Source organism: Anabas testudineus, chromosome 6 (genome assembly GCF_900324465.2).
Source record: "Anabas testudineus chromosome 6, fAnaTes1.2, whole genome shotgun sequence".
NCBI lineage: Eukaryota > Metazoa > Chordata > Actinopteri > Anabantiformes > Anabantidae > Anabas > Anabas testudineus.
In genome coordinates, this window is record NC_046615.1 from 6345042 (window position 1) to 6363638 (window position 18597).

At 39.4% G+C, this 18597-nt stretch overlaps 1 protein-coding gene across 2 annotated transcripts in view; it reads left to right on the forward strand.

The window, feature by feature from the left end:
- cdh13 (cadherin 13, H-cadherin (heart)) overlaps window positions 1-18597 on the forward strand; it is a 168284-nt gene that overhangs the window by 27249 nt on the left and 122438 nt on the right. For both annotated transcript variants that reach the window (XM_026364668.1, XM_026364669.1), the window contains exon 5: window positions 14208-14352. In XM_026364668.1, coding sequence (XP_026220453.1) covers window positions 14208-14352 — 145 coding nt within the window. The remainder of the gene's footprint in view (window positions 1-14207; window positions 14353-18597) is intronic.

The window sequence follows — 18597 nt, forward strand, 5'->3', positions numbered from 1 at the left end:
TAAGTCAATAATGTTGACTGGCTTGGAGTTGTGAAGGCTCAGCTTGAAATATATGGATGCAGACGCTGTTGCAAGTGAAAGCACAAACTAAGCAAAAGTTGAGAAACACATTTAAGAAAAGCACAGTCTAACTTCAGCACAACAACAGCAGGGGGTCAGCTCAAGACAGATGGAACCTGGGAATTCTAAGTAGGCTATTACAGGAACCGCAGAACTGAGCGAGGCAAACAAATACATAAAGCCCTGACAAAGTAAACATTTGGTGTAGAAGAACAAACAGACACAGCGATCAGCTGGGCCACATGTTCAAGATGATTTAATGCCAAACATTATTTTCTTATTAAGCTTAATTAGGGTGAAAATAAATGTTAATGACATGGAAAATGGACAGGAAGGGAGAGGGCTTATCAGTGCAGTTATGACAAGCTTGGGTTGCATCGAGAGCGGAGAGGAAGATCTCTAATTGGCTTACAACTGAGGAAGGAAAGAACGTGAAGTGATAAATAACAGTCTTGTTTACACAGGTAGAGAGATGACCCTTGGTAATGTAGGTCATCTCAACAATAAGTGTGGTGAGTCTTTTGTACGTGCTTACCTTAGAGAAGCTGAAATTTGAGGTGGGCAAAAAAGCACACAACCACAGTGCAGCCGGCTTTGTTTTCATACATCTGGTTGGGTTTTTGGTTTCATTACATTTACCAGACGCCTTTATCCGAAGCGCATTACAAGGGAAAGGTAGGCAGGGTAAGCGTAAGGAGGTTTAACCTAAGGACTCCTACTGGAGGAAGACCACAGCTAGGATTTGAACCACCAGTCTCCCACATGGAGGGTGTTCATCTTACCACTACACTATCCATCCAGTTAGTCTCCTCTGTTGGGGCTGTACCTGGGCAGAGAGTGGCATCCTCCTTGTGATGTCCTTTGACAGCACATCTAAAAGGCACCATACTCTGCTCCCTATATTCTGTCTGTCAAGCCACAGTACATAGTGACAAAGCGAGGGCTCACAAAAAAAAAAAAAACAGTGGAAGTATCTCAGCTTTAGAAAGGCCAAGCTGTGAATCGACAGCTGTTTTGAATTTTAGATTTTTAAATATATCACAGCTTTGAAAAATGGTGCAAAGCTGTCCATTCCAGAAGTTTTGTTAGGTTGTCAAACTGTATAAATAGAGAAATACCTTTTTACCTGCGTTTACCTATTTTTGACAGAGCTGATGTCAAAGAGGAGCTCTGGTGACAGATCTCTCCTATGGAAATGACTCTTGTTGTGGCTTCTGGCTTTGCCTGTCTTTAAAGTGACACGCTTTTATTCATTTATCATTTTGTAGAAGGCACCTTAAAGGTAACAATATTCATTTAAATGCTGATAGATTATTATTATATTTATTGTTAAAATCTATATTTAACTTTCTAGAATTTATTTTCACAGCTTTGTGTACTAATCAAAGCCTGACGACCACTACTGCAGCACTCTTAGTGTTGCTACACGTGTACATGTAAATGTAGATGTAGATGACAGCTGTAATAGTTGGCATATGCCTCAACACTCTTAAAATGTTGTCATCCTTGCACATAGACACTACATCCTCAATATACATGAATAATATTTGCATGAAATTAGTTTGAAGAGGGGGATCGTGGCTTCCTGCGTAGCAGCCATTTCAAAAACCATGACCCCTACACATATTGGAGCATGCCAAGAAAACTGTCAGTCATTTATGTGCATTGGAAAGCTGACTGTCCCACCACCTATTAAGCCATGAAGTGTTGCTATAAAGGCATTTACAGTGTTAAGGGAGCATAAGACATATCCTGACAGCTTAATGGTCTTTTCCTCAGTCCCTAAATTCCATTAAATTGGCTTTCCCTCTGCTGCTATACCCCACTGTTTCCCCAGTTCTCTTTACAATTATTTAAAAAAATAACGTGCATTATACTAATCCCCTCTTTACACAGAGCGCACATACTGTACACCATAGAGATATGAATTAAGGCATTCCAGGGCATGTTGTCTCAGACACTGTATTAAAATTCAGTGTAGAGTTCTGTATTAAAAAACAGTGCAAGCATTAAATTGCTTCAGGCTTTTCATTTTTGCAGACACACAGAACACATAATTCCTACAATTTGCTAATTTGGTGACTTTGCAGTATTTGATCCTTATACCTTGCAGCTCAAAGCACAAAGCTCCTGGTCGCCTACACGTTTTTGTTGTTTAATCAAATTTTACAGTCACTGCTCTCCTCTCTATCTGTCCCTTTGGCTTATAACTGTTCTGCTGTGGTTGTTTTCTTCTGCTAAGGTGTCACAGGGAGAGAATTTCTGATTAATCCATCATGTTGCTGAGGTGGAAGAACTGTGACTAGGTGAAAGCCCAAACATTTGACCCCTATGGTGGTTACAGTGCTGTATATCATCATTTGTGTCCATGTTTACCCCTGTAGTGTACAGACCAAAATACTGTGTAGGGGAGTTGCCTCTGGATGTTCTTTCTCATCTTTAAAAATATAATGAAAATGAGGCCAATGGGCAAATTACATTTTCTGACTTTAAACCTTTCAAACATTACATTAGCATATTTATTAGATGCTTTTAGATGAATATAATTGCTGTTTACTGGTCATACAGTAGCATCATTTCTTCTACACCAACACTGTGATAAATAACTGTGACTGGCTCTTAGAATTATATCTGTGCAGTTTCTGACTCTGAACATGTGGCTGTATAGAAGTATGAAACAAGCAAAATAAAAAGTGATTAAGAGAAAATGAACAAAAGAAGTGCAGCGTGTGAATATCACAGTCCTACTACAGTGAAATCAGCCGGGATGATTCAAATCGAAATCATCAGTCAGCTGCAGTGGGCTAAGACAATGTTGGAACATGGAGGGAGGCTGTGTTTGCATGAAGGTGCAGAGATTGAAAATGAAGCACTACCAACTACGATTCTGGCCAGAGCCTTTGTAATAAGATGGATGGATCTTAATGCAGATGAATATGTGAGAGATAAAAACAAATTTCAGCTGATCTGATTTTCTTTTACAATTTCTGTTATATGATGCAAATTTTGGATTTCATATACTATACTATGTTCTGTTCTACAATGGACGTGTACAACATACAGCATCCACACCTCTGGATTTCAGTCAGTCATACACTGCTGTTTCATACAGCCATTTAATGCTTTCCTCATTTGCAGTAGGTGTAGCTTCACGAGCCTGACGCCTGGGAAAGGTGAAGCCTGTTGTCCAAATCCCACTCGTGTTTTCTGCTTGGCTGAACTGTAATTTCCTGGGTTTTGGAGTGCAGGATATGCTGCCCTGCACAGAGGAAAACAAGCCTGATGTGCACTTAGTCCCTGTATGTGGGCAAGAGATAGGGGACACACACACACGGACCGATGGACACACGCACATACACAAAACATCAGCACCACCGCCACCACCTACTCCACTGAGCAAACCATCCTGCGGCCACCATAATGGCTCTTACCTTTAAGAAACGCAGCGGTGATGCTGTGGTGCCAGAAGGCCACTCACTGTTGCACTGCGCTGATGATGCCTGCGGACTGTAATTTTTCATTCACATGCATAATTGACAAGTCCGTGTCACCGACCCAGGAACAGCGTGTCCTTTTTGCATCTGTCATTTTGTCTCTCACACAACTACTTCTCTACTTCTAGTTTTTTTTTTTTTTTTTTTTTTTTTTTAATCTTCAAACGTAAGCAAACTTCAAATAAATGTAATGATATGAAGAAACTTTCTTTGAAGCTCTTTACAGTGAAGCTCAAAGAGATTTTCCTACGAGTAAACATTTTTTTCTCTCCATTTTTTAAGTCTTCCTCCAGGTCAGGATCATTTAACTCTGAGAGTCGTGTCACTATCCTGCTGTCCTTCCAAAAAACACCCTTAAACCACTGCAGAAATACTGCTGTTGCCCTAGTCTCAGATAACCTGATTAAACACTGAGTACCCTGTTGCTCAGAACCAGGCGTTCCGACTGCTAATTCAGGCTTTCTGCCACCTGCTGAGGCACATGGCACAACCCTTAATGCACTTTGCCTTTGTACCGGCGCAGCTCCACTTTCTGCTTCGGAGACAGACACACTGCCATTATTAGCTACTAGAATTGCTGACACTGACCACGAAAGACTGGAAACGCACTGGAATGGATCGCTAGATTACTTGAAGTCATCCTGAGGGAGACACAAAAGTAAATAAAGTAAGAAGAGATGAAGTCATTGCTGAGAGCGATAGGACATCTAAAATTGAAATCACATTCATTATTTACTCTCTTCTATGTTACCTGAGAGTCATTTGTAGGAAGGAACAATAGATGCACATTAGTATTTTGGTCTGTTTCATACTCTTTATGGAATCAGTTCTACATGGGGTATATAATGCTAAGTACTGTAGAGACAGATAGTGTTGCAGTATTTAATAAAGTTAGCAAGCATTTTTCTTACCATACCCTAAGAACTAGAAGCAAAGGTAGGGGACTAAGACATTGATTCTTTTTTTTCCTCATTTTAACATCTTCAGTTTGATTTGTTTGGATGTATCATGAATATCGTGCTTTCTTAATAAAAGAGGGATAAATTAAGCAGTGAATTACGTATTTGTGAGTGTCTGGGTCTTGTGAATCCCTGTGTTATGCCAGTCAAGGCGTCAGAATTCAGAGTGAGTCACACTGATATGCCCAAATACATTTTTAGATTCACACACACTCACATTTTCTGTCCTCACTGTCCCCCAGCTGTCATAAAGGAGAGCGGCATTATAACACTAGCATGCTGAAGCGGCCCAAACATTTATATCCCTGGACTAGAGCTCAGAACATTTTTATTGTAAAGACCAATTCTTGAAACCTTATTTACACTGAGTGATCATTGCACTGGTTAAAAATAGGCCTTTGAATTTAAGTCATCTCATTGTGCACACAAAGGATGTTGCTATTGACATGAATGATGACTACACTGTGCAATGTGACATATTTCTCCATTATTATCATTATTTACTTTTATTAATTTATTTTTATTTTGTCACCACGTGTCTGTAGAAACTCAAAAAGCTGCTGGTCATCTTTTTTTATCGAAGACAAATAGGAAATGCCTCTGTAATAATTCCACACAACTCTCCCGCTGCTGCCATAGCCCCGTCCTGCACCATAACATTTGCCCTATGAGGACAAATATAAAACATTATAAAAGAGAGGGTAGCAGACATGTAAGCCTAGTTTTCCACCACCTCACCAAACAGCACCTTTACAGCCAGACAAAAGGAGATTGAATTATACCTTTGGAGAGGAGGGGGGCGGGGGGGCTACTTTGTACCATGATACACCAGGGAGAGCCTTTGTGACTCTTTCAACGCCTTTCAGAAGCAGGATTATTTTTTATCTTGCCAGACGGCCAGCTGAATGAAAGATCTTTTCTATCATTTTCTATCTTCTCTATACTTTTAACTCCCCCACTCTTTTTCACCTTCCATCTTTCGTTCAATCTCTCTCCCTCTAAAGACCATCTATTAATATCTTCTTTGACATTCCAAGAGCCTCTTTTCTTTTGATGTAATGAGGAACATTTCAGATCAGTGACTCGGGGATAAAAGACAGGAAAAGAAATCCACACGTAACGCAACCCAGTATTCCAAGAGAAGTTGTGTTTGCTGAAGAGCACATTACCATTTATTTAATAATTTACCATTTCTGAGACATTCATGCTGATAAGGACTAATAAGAAGGGTTTTTAAATCATTAACACCGGCTTTGTAGCTACAAATTCGACCACCAAGGCGTACACTTTTTCTTTTGAAGATTTAGGACCAGCTCCTCAAACATGGATTACAGGAGGAGCTATGAGTAGAGTTTTCAATTTAAATGTAAAATGTCCACTAACTTAACGTTACACTATATTTTTGATGCCTTATTTTACTGTATTTAAATTAGACTATTATTACACTAATATTCATTATTTTGGGGCATGGGGTAAGGTAAATCAAAGAAAAAAGTCATTACTTTTTCCAGTTATTGGTTCACCAATGCCTATGTTTTAAATTTGAAAGGTCAACCTGACGATGGCACTAGATATAAAGCTAATTGATAACTTAAGTGCATACAATCAGTCCTCCAGGCCACCCCTAAAGAGGTGCTGCAAGCATGGCTGCAAATGTCTCCGAACAGCTTTAATCTTGTAATTCAGGCATATACTGTAGGTTTTTTTTTTTTTTTTTTTTGGTTTAACTGTCATAAAGTTTGTCTAAAAATATGCTGTTCAGCAGAAAAGTCCGCCCATTCCCAACTGGTCTTACTCCGTCTCCCAGAGAGCTGTGGTGAGAGTATGAAACGCATGCGGCAGATGTGCTTCCGTCTTCTATGGCTTAATTTCACTGAATTATTTGAGTGTTTGAAGGAAGATGCAGCAGATGTGTAGAGGACTGGTGGATTAACATCCTCTTCTCCCAGTGGGTTTTTTTTTTTTAAGGCAAGCTGATGCCTCAAGGTCTAAGCTTTGAGCAGAACGGAAGAAAAAAAATAAGTGAAATTCTTGAGGGAAAGTGAAGAAAAAACATCCCTCTGTTATCACACCTTGCTGTACTATAAGAAGGTGTATGAAAACTGAAAAGAGGATTGAGAAGCTTTTTTTTTCACAACTATAGAGGCTGCAGGTGCAACATAATGAAATAACTGTGAAATTAAGTTTTCATTCTTTTCTTTGTCTTTCTGACTTAAACACAATAAAAAACAGAAACTGAAAAAGCACCACGCTGCCGCTTCTGATAGCGTATAATGTGTTTCATGATCCCTGTTTGATCTCTAATGATCAGCGGCACTGCCAACCACCATTTGGCCATCAAGATGCACTGTTCAGGTCCATGCCTTTGATATGTGAACCCTTCCCTGGGGCTCCTCAGTTTCTAGCTACTCCAAACTGATCTGACCAATCAAACTTATTTTGCTGGAGCTGCACTATAAAGCAGACCAGCAAGTTTCACGGTGAACAGATTATTCTCCTCCCTCCTTGTTGTGTCTAAGGGAGAGCACTAAGGACAGTTTAAGGGAGGGGAAGCTCTGCCTCCTGGGGACTGGGAGCTGTCAGGGCAGGGCCGGGGTGGAGCACAGCCTGCTGATAAAAGGCTGAGCCACAGGAGTGTTTGGGAGGTGCTGGTTACTATTCACCTTGGAGCTACTGTAGAGCAGTTTCACTGGGATCTTAAGAAAACGGCAGGCAGGCAGGGCCCCTTTGAATTCTCCTCCCTAGCAAAGGAAGGACTACTTGAATGGCTCAGGAGGAGATGAATGCTGAGTGAATGTGAAATGAGACGATGGCAGTGGAAGCAGTGGAGATGCTTCCATATGCATGACTCCGGCTCTTTTCACCGCTTTCCTTTTTACTCTTCCTATTCTTGTCTGTGTTTAAGGCTGTGATAAAGCCTCCACAGCTCAGTTACCTTTTCCTCTACTTCTGCCACAATAAGCCAAGTTCCCAATTGACTGGGGCTTCAGCTCACACCTCTACCAATATCGCTCCCCTGTAATCAACCTAGCTTCTCATTTGGAAACAAAACCCATTCAAGACTCAATGGAAGGTGAAATCTCTGGAAGGCGAGGAGAGGTGATGGAAAAAAGAGGAACCCAGTAGTTTGAATTTTAATAGAAATAAGCTACAATATTCCAGAAGAAAGTTTAGTTGCTGTTATTCACAGTTAAACAGTTCACTTATAGTTGCTCATCCTTGCTTACACAGTATTTGCATGGGTGTCATGTTTTGCAAATGAAGAGGGGTTTGGCTTTTGGTCCATGTTGAATAATGATAAGTCTCAGTTCCTTCAGTGTTGGAGAGAAATGATCCACAATCAAACTCACACACCAAGTTGGGTCCAAATTTTAACTTGGATGAGCAAATACATGTTTAGCAACAGCAATAAGAGATAGAAAAGTAGCATGTATTTGGTGCAGTGGTTTATTTCGAAAGGTTGACCTTAAAACGAACGTAGACCTATCACCCGTGGATAAGTGTCAAGTGTGATAAAGACAACTATAATAGTTCTGCTTCAGCGTCTCTGACATGTAAAAAGTAAAGTGAGAGGAAGGAGAAACTGCAGGAGCTCGGTGTGTTCGCTGAGAACTGTAATGTTAACAGACATCATGGCATTTACACAGTTAGTAAGTGTGGTCAGGCTAGCTAATAGTAAAATAGTCACATCTCCGCTGTGACGGGCTGCTGCTGATGTAGCACAAGCAGGGGCCCATCTCCTCCAATTTTCCCTGGCTTTTAATAAGTAATTTTCCCTCTAAATCTAATCACTGCCCCTTCTCGCGCACATAGAGGCTAATTTTCAACATGAGAAAATATTTTGCTGCGATCTGTGATAGAGACAAAATAACCTCCTCATTTTGCTAACAGGCAAGTGATGAGCCGTGTGAGGAGTGTAATACCTCTCGTTGTACTGAAACTTCCTCCGCCAAACTACACATACTCACACAAACGCAGTGTTTGTGTCGTGATTAGCAGCTCTTTGGGAATGTAACGGGAGATTTCCTTTGCACATTGATGCCGATAGAGTCAATAACATGGAATTAATTATATTTAAAAGCATAGTGTACAACCAACAGGTTAAATAAGGTTTATATATGTTCTCATGCTCACCTGAGACCTTATCTCTTATTTAACTTCGACTATTTGATTCTGAGGAGTTGGCAGTTGCCTAGAGGTGTGAGAAGTGACTGATGATGGCGGTGTGTACATTGTAATTTACACATGCTCCATACTGGAGGCTGGTCTCAGAAGACTTTACATCACATGTTTTCACATCCTAATAGACAGTGCCCACATACAGTAACGTGCTTAAAACAATAAATTCTTTTTGTGTCTTTTTATATCCATCACATGTGCACAGAATCATATGTGTTGCAGTGTGCACAGGTCAGGATTTGCACAAGCATCCAACCACTGAGGACCAGTAACAGTCCTTTATACACAAGGACAAAGAGAGAGACGACTAAGCACCTACTGGAGTAGGAGTAGCAGTGAGTAGGTGCACTGCTTTTACCAAATTCTATTTGATGAATATTCCCATTGTTGCAAGGACAACTGTTTAATGAGTCTTGCTCTTTCGCAGAAAACAAGCTGGGTAAGAAAAATGTTCCATCTAAAAGAGTATGGTTTTAAGACAGGGTATAAAATAAAAGTCTGAGACGGTTGTTTATCACTTAGAGAGACAAAGTTTCACTGCTGCCTTTCTTTGTTTCTGGAATGCTTTTTTAAACTATATGATAAATTAGTAGGAATGACAAACAAAAAGGAAAGAGTGCAGCCTCAATGCCATACTTCATACTAATATGATACAGAAGTAATCTATATACATAGTGCAATGCTTTTGCAGTCAGCATATAAAATATATATTGAATAATTCGCTGTAATAGGACATAATTCAAGATGCATATAAACAAACATCCGTCAAAGTTATTTCTGGTGTCCTTGGTTCTGGAAATAAGAATCCCATTCATTTGCAACATCATCATTGGATGATTGACACCTGGAGCTCTTCCAAGGCTTGGGTGGGCACGAGTACAAAAGATGAACAACTGCATTAGGAGATATCTGTCTCTCTGATGTGAAGTCAGGTACTGGACATGAAAAGGAGATACGTTAATAACAGCTCACAAGGACATTTCAGTCATATCACAGGGCAGTTGTAAAGATTTTGATTTTCATTTCGAAATTGATTTATATTTGAAATTCTCTCGCTATTTATGTTCTCTGCTTTATTTTATTGCTCAATGCAACAGCACAACCTGCAATTAAGAATTCAGACAGTATTCAGACCCTTAATGGGAAAGGATGTATTACCTGTGGCACCACTGTAGTTGTTTACCCGTCCACGTGGCTTAATGCACGTCAGGAAAACAAAGAGGCAATTGAAAATTTGGATTTCAGAAGGCAAAAATACCATTAGCAAAACATAATTGGACTTCCCCTGTAGCAAAACAATTTTAAAACCCAGCCACACAGTTTCACGTCGAGGTTGTCAAGGCACTGGAAATCCTGTTGCTATAAATGAGGTGGTATGGATGTGTTATTTCTTTTTTGAATATAGAAAGGAAACATATTATTACCACATGAATTGAACCAAGAGCTTCAAGATGTCAAACTTGTCTTTGAGCCTTAATTTTTTAGCCTGGGTCAAATTGTAAGTATTTCTTTGTTTGTTTTTTTCTACTTTTATAAATGCCATGTTATAATAATGAGAAAGGCAAAGAAGTGTCACAGCTGATTTGATTACTGAATGATGTAGTTATCCTGTGGGATGCTTCCTATGATGATATAATGATAATGTATGTAGTTATTACTTCTGTTGGATCTCATTAAAGTCACAAACACTGGGCTTTGTGTGGTACAAATAAAAACTGAAAGTCTGTTTGCAGTCCTCCTCATTCAGCACTTTACAAACCCCGAAATAGCATAGAAGGAAAGCTGAGCGAAACATGCAACAGTCTAATTCACTCTGCATACTAATATCTATATGGTGCTGAGTTATTTCCCTGACATGAATACACCATAGAACCCAATTAGAACTTGTACTGTGTGCAGTATGGAAGTGGAGCACTGCTAATACATTTTCATTATCTTCAGCTCCTGTATGCCTCAAAATAAAGCCATGCAAACCACAGCCCTTCACAGCTGGCTATGTTTGAAAGATCATACGATTTACTTTGTTCTGAGATCATGTGTGTTAATGATTATGTCTCTCCGTCTGCCGAACAGGGTATTGCTGTGCTGTTGGTATGATCCTCCATTTAAATGACCTAACACTAAGGCACCTCACAGCTAATGTTCTCATTACAGCTTAGACATGCTGAGCAAAAAAAAAAAAAAAACAGCTAAGCATTAATGTGTTTGAGCCTGTGAGTGAGTGAGGGAGTGAAGTCATGCGTACATTTGCTTACTGGCACAGGACAGTCTTTTTTTTTTTTTTTTTTTTTGCCATCCATTTTCCAGGAAGCTTGTTTCATCCATATTACATACCTTTTAGCGTGTTTGAGGAGGGGGAGGAGGAGGTGTGGTGATGGTGGAGGTGTAAGGAAGTACGTGTTTGGTTGGGAGTCAGCAGTTCTGCAGGTTAGAGAGAGACATGGTCCCCCAGATGAGAAGCCTCCCATGGTACAGTCTCAAGGCAGAGAGGAAGAGAGAGAAGGAGGATGATATGAAAAATGAAACCATTAGGCTCCTAACACCTAAAACACTGCACATGTGCCATTACTGCCATTACACTATATGCTCCAGGCTCCTTGGAGGCAGAGAGATAGGAGGACAAAAGAAGAAGAAAAAAGACAGAGGCGTAAGATAGGGAGAGGGAGAGGCGTGGGATGACCCATGTGATAGAGAGGTTGTGTTATGTCATGCATTACTGATAGGAAGAGGAAAGGCTGGTAATGTGATGCCACAGATAAACGAGGAACCTCTCCTGCTCTTTTTCCCCTGATGAATCTCCACAGCCCTGCTCCAGCACTAATAAAGGAAGTGAAGTGATCTCTTTAGCCACAGATTAAGATTGAAATGGAGGTAATGTCATTACATATGGTATCTTCACAGGATACAGATCGGTAACTTCATAGTGTGCAGGCTCTTGCAGGCGGGCTTCCCAGAGGCGTACGCGCTTAGATTATATTAAAAGTGATGTAAAACCACTGACATTCAGCACCAGCAACATGCATCCTGTTGTTTGTGAAGTCGCAATCACGCTCAAGTGCTGTATTGGATAATGTTGGTATGTTTTCTTCCTTGTATATAGGACTCTATTTACTTTATCATATATTTACATGTCACATATATCACTTTCAACATCAACATCCCATTCTTTCTGAGACATCTGTATAATTACTGTAAAGGTTTACTATAATAATGCGTTATCTATAATGATACCATTTGAGTGGTAATCATAGTAAACCATCCCAATTAGTCAAACATTGTTCATAAATACATTTTACAGACACGTGTTTAATGTTCTTCCAGTCTTGGTAAGGGAAGTATTGACCCTCTGCATGAAGTCAGGTTGCAACCTTTGGAGCCACTCTTGTATTGTGTATGTTGTGTTTTGACATTTGACTGGCCACTTGCCCCAAGCAAGTGGAGCTTCTCAACAAGTAAACAAACCAAAAAGAAAAAAAGCACAGAAATGTTTGTGTATGTGTGTGAATTTGTGCTCAACCTAAAGGTGTTTCTGTGTCTCCACCTGCCTGACAATTGCGCCAAGCACAATAGTGCATTGACTAATATTACAGTTTGCATAACACTGTGACGGGACGTGCATTTGGTAGCTGCGCCTTCAGTGGGGTAATTATAGAAACCATCAATTCTATAGAAAAACGCAGTATAACAAGGTGTGGCATTACAGAGAAAGAGGTATTTCAAGTATTGAGGGTGATTACTGTTTTTACTAAAGCAAGAAACCCAGTTTAGACAACTCCAATCCTCTACACTACAACCACATAAACTGTGGCACACACATCATCTGGAGCAGTTCAGAATCAATATTCATCTAATGACATACTTCACCATATCATTGTGTAGCTCCGTTTCTCTGCGCACTCGCTCGTCGAGCTGGAGATCAACTCTGGCATCCCCAAATGTTCTCAAAAGCACCCCAGCCTGCAAGTGCCCCCTGGCCTTGGTTAGATAAGTTAAGGTTGCAAGGCCTCTGTGACTCCAAACACCAAGTCGATCACTTGCAAATAACAGGCATTCCCAGCAGTATAATTTGTAACGCTCCTCAGTGGCTGTAAGCCAGTGGTACAGCTCGTAGGCACCGGTCTGGAATAGGATCAAACCTATTCTTCTATGCAGGCGACATTGCTCTAGGGATGGAGGACCTTCTGGATGATCCACCACTGAATTTGAATTGAAATATCACAAAACTATTTTATAGGTCAGCATGGTGCCCAGTGACAAATAACCTTTAAATACTTAAATTTTTTACTCTAGTCTCTCATCAAGTTGAAGTTTCAATTTCTCCAGTAAATGTGTTTAACTCTAAAAATTCCTTTACCTTCAGCTGCACTTGTGTGTTTTATGCAGATGCAGCATGCTAACATGTTCAACTATAATGAACATGGTGAGCACTATACCTGCTACACATCAGCATTGCTATTGTGAACATGTTAGCATGGCAAAGTTAGCATTTAGCCCAGGTACAGCCTCAAAGATCTGTTAAAGTAGCAGCCAGATAGAGTCATTAGTCGCTTGAGCACATTTTCTGTAATACTCCTTTAATTCTCCAAACATTCTGTGCATCAACATCACATCAGTTTACCACAGCAATTAATTTGACCAGCAAAAAACTGTCACTCACTGAAAGCATTTATCTCTTGTCCTTTCATATTAAATAAATCTATTAATCAGCTACTTCTCCAAATGTCACTTGTCCCCCAAATTGACATTTAGTCTTTATTCTCACCGCTTACTCCGAGGCTGCCAGAAGTCAAAGGAATTCTGTCAATGTGTCAGAGTGTTAAAGAAATGTGAAAGGAACTTCACACTACTGTTCAAAAGTTTGGTCTCACTTAGAAATATTAAAAACAAATATTGATCAGAACAATCAGGACACCATATTAGGGCAACCTTATATCGTGCATGGTGGACTGACTAAATAGGACACAATTGTACCACTCTGGATTAATAGCTGCTTGTTTGCTGAAACGATATTATGCATATCTAAGCTGGCATGGTCCTTTAAGTGACCTCAGGGGATGACTAGCAATACTGCAGAGAAGAGAGAAGCAGAATTAATAAATATGTGATGTGGGCCAGTGGAGGATCCTGGGTAGAGAAGTGGACAAGGTGAAGGAGGTAGAGAGGAGGAGGAGGAGAGGAGGATGAGCAGGCTATGTGCTGCAGCTCTCTATCAACCATATACATGTAAATATACAGTAGAAATGACTAGATAAATATGCAAACATACAATTTAGTAACGTTTCAGAGTAAGTATTATGATGAAATAAACAAAACGACTGTTATCTCAAGTGTCTAAGACAAATGTTGACAAATAAAGCAGGTCCATTTTTAACTGTGGCTGTCTTCTCATTAGAGGACTGGTGGTGTGCAGGGTGCAGAACACTTACACACACTTACGTAGAGCAAACTGTAAAGAAAAGTTTCCTCCTGGACACAGTTGTCGGAAATAAAGTCCTCTTTCTTTTTATCCCAACAGCTTGAAGTATCAACCACAGACTTTGCTGGAAACCTTGTGGATGAACCGACCCCACTACTGATCACTGTCATCGACCAAAATGACAATCGGCCCATTTTCAGAGAGACACGTTACACGGGAGAGGTGCTCGAGGGATCCCCTACAGGTAGGTCACTTTGTTATATTGAAGGACACTGGAGAGAACTGGACTCTTATTTGATTTAACTGGCCAGCAGTATCAGCTGTATCACAGGCACTATGATTGCTCCACTGGAGGTGACTTCTGATCTGAGCCGGGCTGAGGTTGTGTTTATAACATGTACATGTGTGTCCTGAACCAGCAGGATTTTACTGTTTGTGCAGCTCACTTATCACTTAATCACTAAATAAAAAAAAAAAAAAACACTAGATGAGAGTAATGAACTTCATGCAGTTTACATTAACACCTCATCATCTTCCCTTCCAGAGGCACTTTAGCACATAATGTATTTATAAACCAGTCTCATCAGTATTTGACAATTTTAGACTTACATGAATATTAGATTAAATTCATATTAACCTTTATTATAATGGTAACAGAATTAAACTACTACTACTACTTCTCAATGACATACTAAAAGGCCTTAAAGGTAAAGTCAGGATAGTTTTAGAAATAATACTTTCCTTTTTATATTTTTATTTTAATAAAGGTGCAGGTGCAACTCTGGTTATATTGGGCTTAAATCCATGCTGCAGATTACTGCACATGATGATGGCATTATGTGATGGATAAGAATCTAAACATCAAGTGGCTAGAAACTGGCACCAGGAGTTGCGAAATCACTCCCACTCTACAGTCTTGATGCAATGTACAAGATAAATAAATATACTGTTAGACTTGGTTTCAACCTCCATTAAACATGGTTAACATTGCACCGTAAGTCACTGAAATAATTGTCTCTGTTTCATGGTTCTGGATTAAAATACCATTTGAAACTTGTTTTGCTAAATGTACTAAAACATTCACGGCAACTAAACTGCAATTGGGAATCCATTTTGTAGGAAAGTTTGTCATTAATGGATTTTATTAAGATTTAACTTATGTTATGAGTGAATGAAGCTACATTTACATAGAGAAATGGAAACCATTTAAAGAGCTGTGTGGACCAGCACAGCACACAACTTTCATACCAGCAAACTAAGTTTGATTCTACATTCTGCTCAGAGCATCCTATAAATTTAATATAGCGCTTCATTCATTCACAACATAATCTTAATAAAAGCTTCCCAGCTAACGATTGCAGTTTAGTTGCATGTAAAGGTTTTAGGACACTGAACAAGTATAAAATACTGATTTAACTATGAGCCATAGAGACATCCACCACGTTCTCTGTCATCTGATAAAGTCCATATAAAAACAGGATTACGACAGCAGCTGTGTGAGAAAGTGTGTGTGTGTAATTTTTAGGAAACATGGTTAGATGACTTGAACTGAAAGGAAAATCTACTAAATGTTAAACTAACTTGCATCTAGCACAAAAATAATACAAATTAAATATTAAATCCGAAGCTAAAACCTCAAACAGCATCAATCACTGTTTACAGTAGTCTAAATTCAGACCACTGTGTATGCCCAGTGCTGTGAGTGTCAGTAAGTGTTGTCAGTTAAGGTAGAAAAGTGTTCTCCGCTTTTCTTATAGTCTCTTATCTTTTCTGTCTGTCGCTAATCTAATTGTATATTAGATTAGTCAGATCAGAAGAACAAAGTAAGATATTAGAGAATTTACAGTAAAACCTGAATTTAACAGACTTTTTTTTATACACTGTCCTTATTTGTCATCTGTTTTCTGCGTTTGTCAAAACATGATTAGAACTCAAACTCCCATATATATATCATTAATTGTTTTTATATTTAGTTTTTTTTTTTTTTTTGACAGATTCCAGTATATCTCAAGTAGAATACATACTCAGCTCCAGTTTTTTTTATCTCAGTGCCAGCATCTCTTGGTTCAGTGCTTGAAAATGAATCATTCTGGGGGATGAGTATTTGAGAAGGCTCTTTATGCCTGTAAACCTTCACATCCAACATCATGTTGAGTGTTTGTAAAAATGAAAAATACTACAAACACATGACAAATTAATGCAGTGTACTGAAGAGCCATCCCTCAGGAGTTGATGCATCTGTGCTGACTCTGACTAGACTCCTGAGAAATCCTGATTCCGGTACGGCCCTAGTTTTACTAGATGCCTTTGTCACTTTGTCACTGTAGCTTCTTTTTTTGGATCTCTGAACTGCTGTTTTTGTCGGTGTTGTTTTTTCAAGGCGACATTTGTGCCCTCGCTGGGCTGGAATATAAATAAATGCTCTTGAAATATAGAGCACTACTTTTTTACTATTTTAGTTTTACTTTGCTAACCTACCGCAACCTGTGTGTGTGTGTGTGTGTGTGTGTGTGTGTGTGTGTGTGTGTGTGTGTGTGTGTGTGTGTGTGTGAGAGAGAGAGAGAGAGAGAGATCCATTGTTTTTATTTCTGTGAGCGTAGAGCTGTGGTGTGAATGACTTGATGCTTGAGTGAGAACTGTGGAGGTGGTCACATCCTGGGCAAGCTGTCTGTTCACTCTTGTTCAGCGTGCTTAAATGCACTTACTGTAAGTAATGCAGTTATTCAGAAAAATCTGTTTCCGGTGGTAATTGCACTGCATTGACTTTAACATCAGAAAGTCCACCTGAGACTTATTTTGGAAGCGTGCCTCAACATGACTGTTCTGCTTTTAAAAGAAAGGAATAAATGTTTTCGGTTAGCATTACTGTTGCCACTTCTTACCACATCTTCTTAAATTTATATATATATATATATCTATTTTTATATTTTTTTTTTTTTTTCCTCAGTCATCATAGTTGCACCACATGTTGCTGATAATGAAATTAGCAAAAAAAAAAAAAAAAAAAGAAATCAGTGGCTTCACCCTGTGCACTCCTGCAGTTTACCTTTTCCTGATTTATTGAAAAACTGTCTGTTAGTTCTTCCTGTCAAGTGTCTTAAGGGCAAACTTTCTGCAGCACACAGATTGTTTGAAGAAATACCTTTTCTGAATCGAGTTCACAGTCATATGATTAGAAGCTGAAAGCACAGAGTACAATGTAAAGGTAACATACAAATGAGCACTGCGTATTCCATAAAACCTTTCACAGTTTGTTGTCACATCAATACAAAAAAGCCTACAGACAAAAAAAACTTTCATCGACCGGCAGGGCTTCACAGATAAAATGGATCAATCAGCAGGTAGTGGAAAGGCCCACACACACACACACACACACACACACACACAGACCCTCACCCTAACCTCAACCATCTCAGCATATCTCTCTGTTCCTTTCACCTAACATGAGCCTTATTTGACATCTGGTGGTCCCTACACAGCACAGCACAGCATAAGATCCCTAGGAAAGCTCAATGGTCCCACAATAGTGGTAGCTAATACAGAACTCCTCACGCAACGTCATATGAATGACAAGGTTTTCTCCTCTGTCTTGCAATTCTGTCTAGTGAAACTGAAATATCTTCTCATGTGCTCGTGACTGGTACTGGTTAGCTTCTTTCCTTACTATATACATCACTTCCAATTCGCTAGACTCCTAAATGACCAATTACAAAGTCAACCTTAACCCTAACCCTAACCAGTCATCTGAAGATGTGAAGATGTGAAGACTGACCAGAAGGTCTTCCCAAAGATGGTACTGAAATAAAATTGTCATACAAACTTAGAAACAGTTTCCCATTGAGCAGTCTTCAAATTTATGCTGAACGTGTTTTGAATTGCTAATACAGACATTGCTTATGCAATGGAAAGTACTGGGTAAGCAACAACATGTCATTTCTGGATATACAGAACATGATAATAGGCTGACTAATGTACCAGCTGAATCTTCTCTCTCAATAAGGCAGCTTAAGATTTTCACTTGGATATTTTGATCGTGCAGTAACAGGGCTGGGATGATAGAAGCCATTTGTTATAAATTGCACTATAAAGCAGTGATAGTATATTTTTATGATTTGGTTTTTACGATGCTTACATACTGTCTGTCTGTGTGTGTGTGTGTGTGTGTGTGTGTGTGTGTGTGTGTGTGTGTGTGTGTGTGTGCAGTGTGCATTATCAGACCTCCCAAAACACCTGAATCATCAAAATCTCACAGCTTTTAGCCCTGACTTTATTTAGAAGACAAGTTAACTCTGAATTCTGCTTACTCAGCACCATTTTACATTACCGGCTCAGATCTGATATCATTTGCCACAGACAATTTCATTTGGTTTTAAATGCAGCTCTGTGTGGTACCATACTTTTCTTATTATTACCAGCAGATGCTTCAACCTAGAGCTCCCATGCCTAGGCTGATTGAATAAACCAAAGTGAGCAAAACAAATTGAACTGA